Source organism: Parus major, unplaced genomic scaffold, assembly GCF_001522545.3.
Source record: "Parus major isolate Abel unplaced genomic scaffold, Parus_major1.1 Scaffold372, whole genome shotgun sequence".
NCBI classification, from domain to species: Eukaryota; Metazoa; Chordata; class Aves; order Passeriformes; family Paridae; genus Parus; species Parus major.
The window spans coordinates 50,970-58,161 of NW_015379296.1; the positions used below are offsets into that span (position 1 = coordinate 50,970).

Here is a 7,192-nt window from a genome sequence, read left to right on the forward strand (position 1 = left end):
TGTGGAGACCGGGAACACCGGGATAACACCGGGATAACTCCAGGGTAACACCGGGACAACACCGGGACAACACCGGGACAACACCAGGACAACACCAGGACAACACCAGGACAACACCAGGACAACACAACACCGGGATAACAACCCAGACACTGACCCGGCTGCTCCTGCATAGAGACCAGGTAACACCAGGATAACACCGGGACAACACCGGGATAATAGTGGACAGCAGTGACCTGGCCGGTCCTGCATGGAGACCGGGACAACACCGGGACAACACCGGGAGAACACCGGGAGAACACCGGGAGAACACCAGGAGACTGACCCAGCTGCTCCTGCATGGAGACCAGGATAACACCGGGACAACACCGGGACAACACCGGGATAACAACCCGGAGACTGACCCAGCTGCTCCTGTGTGGAGACCGGGATAACACTGGGACAACACCGGGACAACACCGGGATAACACCGGGATAACACCGGGACAACACCGGGATAACACCGGGACAACACCGGGACAACACCGGGACAACACCGGGACAACAACCTGGACACTGACCCAGCTGCTCCTGCATGGAGACCGGGCTAACACCGGGACAACACCAGGAGAACACCGGGATAACACCGGGACAACACAACACCGGGATAACACCGGGATAACAACCCGGCCACCGACTGGCCACCCTGGGACGGGATGAGAGCAGGTGCCCAGCAGGGAGGGAGGTGCAGCAGGACACGCCATGGGAATCCAGCCCTGGCACATGGAATGGTGCTGGGAAAGGAACAGGGATGTCAAACCTGATCCATCCGAGGGAAAAGCCCAGGGATCAATCCGGCTGCAGGGGACAGGTGACCTGAGGTGACGGGACAGGATTTAACAGCAGGGACACGGTGCCAGCACGCACCACCTGTGGATGTGGCCTGGGGGAACAGTCGGACTCAGTGGTTTCAGAAAGCTTTTCCAACCTAAATATTCCACAATTCCACGATCTCAGAGTGGGTCAGACCCCAGCAGCCCACCCTGACACCCTGAGCGAGGCAGAGCTGTTGCTGGAGCCCTGCCAGCTCCGTGTCCCTGGGAGGTGACACCCGTGACCCAGCGTCACCACCGCAGACACATTGTCAGGGCACGAAAATAACACAACGTTTCATCCCAAAAATGAGCTGGGATTTCCCTTTTTCTGCTCTTTAACCGGATTTTGGGGTCCTTCCTGGCCAGCACCTCCTGCTCCAAGAACAACACCCCGACACGGTGTCACAGCCAAGGGACAGGACCCCCCTGTCCTGTGGCCCCTGCTCCGAGCCCGAAGGCCACAATGGCCACAGCACTCCCAAATCCATGGAAAACAGGGAAGGAGCACAGCAGGAGGGGAAGGCCCATCTGGCAGCAGCTCTGGACACGATTAAAGTCTATATTTGACACACAGGAGCCGCTGTAATCTCCGGAACGAGGATTTACCCGCTAATTACTCTCATTATCCAGGTTCCCCCTGGATGGCACATCCCTGAGCGAGGCAGGAGCTGCCTGAGGGGCAGGGGGGTCATTAAAAGGTTAAATTGTGAGGGGACAGCAGGGGCTGGCACAGGGCTGTCCCTCAGTGGGGACATCCCTGTGTGAGGTGCGCCCACATGGCAGGGTCAGGACAGTGACAGATCCAGATCCTCAGGACAGTGATTGTCACACCCCCATGGTTGCCAGGACAGTGACAGTGACAAATCCATGATTCTCAGGACAGTGACAGTCACAGATCCTCAGGACAGTGACAGATCCAGATCATCAGGACAGTGACTGTCACACCCCCATGGTTGCCAGGACAGTGACAGTCACAGATCCCCAGGACAGTGACAGTCACAGATCCATGATCCCCAGGACAGTGACAGTCACCAATCCATGATCCCCAGGGCAGTGACAGTCACCCAACCAGGATCCCCAGGACAGTGACAGTGACAGATCACTGGGAAAGTGACAGATCCGTGATCCCCAGGACAGTGACAGCCCCAGATCCCCAGGACAGTGACAGTGACAGTCACAGATCCCTGTGACAGTGACAGATCCCAGATCCTCAGGACAGTGACAGATCCCCAGGACAGTGACAGTCACCAATCCATGATCCCCAGGACAGTGACAAATCCATGATCCCCAGGACAGTGACAGTCACAGCCCCAGATCCATGATCCCCAGGACAGTGACAGTCACAGATCCCCAGGACAGTGACAGATCCATGATCCCCAGGACAGTGACAGAGACAAATCCATGATCCCCAGGACAGTGACAGTCACAGATCCCCAGGACAGTGACAGTCACAGATCCCCAGGACAGTGACAGTCACCAATCCATGATCCCCAGGACAGTGACAGTCACAGATCCCCAGGACAGTGACAGTCACACCCCCCTGATCCTAATCCCAGCAGCAGCTCCGAGCAGACAGCAAGGACAGGGAGCAGCTGCAAACCCACCAGAGCAAGGACAGGGAAGGAAGAACCCAAGACTCCAGACAGGAATTTCATCCCAGCAGAGCCCCCTGGAGCTGGCAGGACCAGGATGAGGGATCCACACGGACCCTGCAGCCTCGGGGACACGCAGACACCTGGATCTGGGGGGACACAAGGAGGGGACACTCGGGGGCAGGTGCTCCCGGCCTCTCTCCACAGCCTCTCAGCAGATTCCACCTTGCTCCTCTCCTCTGGATTTCCCATGGACAAACAGAGCTCTCTGGAACATTTTTCCACCCAAAAAACGACACGGAAAGCAAATCTGGACCAAAGGGTGCACAGGTACGACCTCCCTCCCTCCCCTCTCCCACGTCTCCAGTGCCCACCTTGGCTTTTCTCTTGGCAAAATTCCCAAGGGGGAAAAAAATTTCCCCAAATTTCCTGCAGGGAACGATGATTTGGTGTGGGGCGTGGAGTGAGATGGGCTTTAATGCCCATCCCAACCCAAACTGTTCCAGGATTCTTTCCCACGACCTTTTGGAGTTTCATCCTTGCCCAAAAGATTTTTGGCTTCAGTAATTGTCACAAACCAGGCGGGTCTGAGGCTCCCCGGGAGGAACTGGAGCCCAGGGACAGGACAGCCCTGAGAAGGTGCCACTTGTCCCCTGTGTCACCATTCAGGGTTTATACAAATATCTGTGAGGAAACGGCCTCAGGGGAGATTCAGGCTGGAAAATTCCTTCATGGAATGAGCTGGAAAACACTGGAAGAGGCTGCCCAGAGCAGGGGAAGAGTCCCCCGTTTCCAAGGGAATTCCCCATTCCTGCAGATTCGACCCTTGGCCTCAGAGGCTTTTCCCACCCAAACATTCCAGGATTCCAGGTTGGTGTTGCCCCTCCCTGGCTGGGAGCACATGCAGGGACGGCCATGCAGCGCTGGGATGGAGCGGGATGGGGACAGTGAGGATGAGGATGGCCCCGGCATGCGGAAAAGGGACAAACGGCACCTTTTTGGGCTTGGCTCCGCGCTGCGTGAGGAGGGAACAGAAGGAATGTTAGACAGGAAAACCAACCCCCCACCACAGCTGCAGGAAAAGCAGGAGGGGAAATAAAATCAGGGAAATTGAAGTAAATTAAGGAGAAAACAGCCCTGGAGTCACCCCCTCGCTCTGGATTCGCCTCCTGCCCCCCCGCCCAGCACGGAGAATTTGGGGAGTCAGGACACATCCAGGGGGGAATAAATCATTTCATGGTGCAAAGACAGGTTAAAGGGATTGGGGGACCCAGGATCTCCCAGGAGGAAGAGGATTGAGGACAAGGGAGAATGGTTTCCCACTGCCATGGGATATTGGGAAGGAATTCCTCCCTGTGAGGGTGGGGAGGGGCTGGGATGGAATTCCCAGAGAAGCTGTGGCTGCCCCTGCATCCCTGGAAGTGCCCAAGGCCAGGGTGGATGAGGCTTGGAACAACCTGGGACAGTGGAAAATGTCCCTGGATGGGCTTTAAGGTCCCTCCCACCCCAAACCATGCCAGGATTCCATGACAAACCAGCAGGAATGCCCCAGGAGATGCACATGGAGCAGCATCTCCAGTCCTCATCCCTTCTCCACATCAGCAGCATCAAAGAACAATCCCCATTCCCTGATTTCAAGAACACTGAGGTTTCCTAAATGTTCTCCTTGTCTTGTAATGTATTCCAGGGTGGAATTAAAGCAGGAGGATGAGGCAGGGAGCACATGGAGCACATGCTCCAGCAGTGCCAGGGGCTGATGGATCACACCCCAAAATTCCCAGCAGGAAAAGCCAAAAACCTTCCCAAATCCCTCTAACACAGGGCAGGGAATCCATTTCCATCCTCCCCTCTGACTGGAGCTCACATTCCCCAGGATCTGAGCCCAGGTGCTGTTCCCACACCCAGCTCCACAGCGGGGTGGGGAGCAGAATTCCCACTCCTGGGAATTATCTGGAATGGCAGCGCAGGAGGATGGGAGGAGGAAGGTGCCCCAACCCACCCCACAGGTGCCAGCCCCACAGAAGCCCCTTGTCCCCACCACTTCCTTTCCCACACTGCCCATATCCCATCTGGGCCAGTTTATCCCCATGGAAAATCCAGTTTTTATCCCAGAACACACAACAACCCCACCCTGCTGTGTCCCCAGGATCCCCCAGCTCCATCCCTGCTCCCCAGGAGTGCCGAGCTGGGCAGTGCTGGGGGAACAGCCGGACTCGATGGTCCCACAGAGTTTTTCCAGCCTCATCCAGAATCGTTCCATGACTCCTCACTACCCCACACCTGGGTGGCCATTCCCAAGGACAGATTCCCATTCCTTAGGAAATATCCCTCACATTTGGCTACAACACGTCCCCATCCGTGTCCCAGGAGCCGCTGGAGCTCCTGGATGAAGGGACTCAGAGGGAAGGGTCCTCAGAGCTGCCCCTGCATCCCTGGAAGTGCCCAAGGCCAGGCTGGATGGGGCTTGCAGTGACCTGGGATAGTGGGAGGTGCCCACGGGAGAAACCGAGGGGCTTTGAGGTCCTTTCCAGGATTCCTTGAGGGTCAGGGTTTGAAGGAAGCAGCCTGAGAATGCTGCTGAACTCAGATCAAAACGTGTGGCACAGGACTTGAGCTGGATAATCCCTCAGGAACCGATGGATTCCTGGCCAGTGGCTGGAAATGACATTTTTTACACCTTGTTTCCCATGGTTTTTGGGAGAAATTCGCTTTTCCGTGGGCATTTTGTGTGTCTGGAAGGGATGAAAACCCCTCAGAGGTGACGAAGTGCTGGGGTCACTCACCAGTTTGCTGGCCTTGGTGGCATCCAGGGAATCTGTGGAGAGAGCAGAGACAGAGCCGTGAGCCTGAGGGACACCCCTGTCCCCATCCCAGTGTCCCTGCAGCCAGAGCACACCCAGCAGGGGGACAGGAGGATTTTGGGAAGTGGGAGTGAAGCAGAGTCAGGATCCAGCAGGGATTTGGCAAAAGGGGGTTTGGGGGAACAGGGAATTCCTTATGGGAGCTGCTGGCTGAGGAACGCGAACGCTTGGATACAGCTGGGAACTGGGGCGGTTCCACTGCTCTCCTTGGGCTGAATCCCTGGATTTTGTGGATTCCCGAGGTTCTGGCACAGGCTGCTCAGGGAGTGGCAGTCACTGGGGGGGTGTGTGTGGCACTTGGGGACACAGAATCATGGAATGGTTTGGGAAGGGACCTTAAATCCCACCAACCCCGCCTTGTGCCGTGAGAAGGGACAACTTCCACTGTCCCAGGTGTCATTCCAAGGATCCAGGGGCAGCCACAGCTCCTCTGGGCAACCTGTGCCAGAGCCTCTCCACCTTTCCAGGGAGGAATTCCACTCCAACCTCCCCTTTTCCCTGTGTCCCCTCCCACGCAGAGCCATCCCTGCTCCTGCCACTGCAGTGCTGCTGCAGCAGCTGCCGTTTCCATGGAAACCCTTGGCATGCAGCCACATCCCAGCCCTGCATCCCTGACAGCATCATCCCACACCCCACCTGCAGCCCCACCTGCAGCCCCGGGATGGGACCGGTGTCCGTCTGTCCCAACCCAGCCTCCACCCAGGGAAGGAGCTGCAGCTCCAGGAGAGGCTGAGGGAGCTGGGGAAGGGGCTCAGCCTGGAAAAAGTGAGGCTCAGGGGGAGAATTCTGGCTCTGGAAAACTCCCTGGATTCTTGGAGCCAGGTGGGAGCTGGGATCTGCTCCCAGGGAACGGCCTCGAGCTGAGCCAGGTTGGATTTTGGGATAATTCCGTTTTGGAAAGGGCTGTCCAGCCCTGGCAGGGGTGGGGTCCCCATCCCTGGGGGGATTCCACGCCCTGTGGCACTTGGGGACACGGACACCGCTGGCCTGGGCACAGCTGGGAAATTCAGGGCTGTCCAAGGGCTTTTCCAGCTTAAATAATTCCAATTTATTCCACGATTTTATGCCGACTGCAGCAGCCAAATCAGAGAGAGAGAGGAAAAATCCATCCCGTTTTTCCCCGACTGATTTTCACCGGGAGAGGAGAAATCCCACCCACAGCCGCCAGCCAGCGCCCCGATCCCACATCCCGACCCCACAAAGGCTTGGCGCACGGAGCCGGCGGAGCAGCAGCCAAGGCAGGAAACTGGCAGAGCCCCTTCCGGCAGCTCCCGGGATCCCGCAGAGCGTGGGGAAAACATTCCCAACAAAACAGAGCTCAGAGGGAGCGAGGGAAGCCTGGCTGGGACCACAGCCAAGGACGTGGGGAATGGGGAAGGGATCCCTGCTCCCGGCTGGGAATGGGGCTGGAGACCCAGAGGGATAATCCCATTCCACTGGGATAATCCAATTCTACAGGCTCAGAGAGGTTCCGTGGGTCTGCACTGGGAAATATTCTGTGGTTTCCCCCCTTCCTTACAGGAAGGATTTCCCACCTTTATCCAATTCTACAGGCTCAGAGAGGTTCCGTGGGTCTGCACTGGGAAATATTCTGTGGTTTCCCCCCTTCCTTACAGGAAGGATTTCCCACCTTTCCAGGAAGCATTCCCAAACCCTCCAAGAGAAATTTCCTGTCTCTGCAGGAAGGATTTCCCATCTCACCTGGGAAGGATTTCCCATTTCTGCAGGAGGGATTCCCCATCTCTCCAGGAAGGATTCCCACTCCTCCAAGAGAAATTTCCCATTTCTTCAGGAAGGATTCCCACCCCTCCAGGAGGAATTCACCATTCCCTTCAGGAATAATTTCCCATCCCCTCCACTAAGGATTTCCCTCCTCTCTGGGAAG

At 56.9% G+C, this 7,192-nt stretch overlaps 1 protein-coding gene across 1 annotated transcript in view; it reads right to left on the reverse strand.

The window, feature by feature from the left end:
• The window catches only part of DCTN1 (dynactin subunit 1), a 61,153-nt gene that overhangs the window by 41,773 nt on the left and 12,188 nt on the right, over positions 1-7,192 (reverse strand). Inside the window, exons 4-5 of the mRNA XM_033511592.1 lie at positions 5,230-5,261; positions 3,441-3,461 (exon numbers count right to left, since the gene is read on the reverse strand). Coding sequence (XP_033367483.1) covers positions 3,441-3,461; positions 5,230-5,261 — 53 coding nt within the window. The remainder of the gene's footprint in view (positions 1-3,440; positions 3,462-5,229; positions 5,262-7,192) is intronic.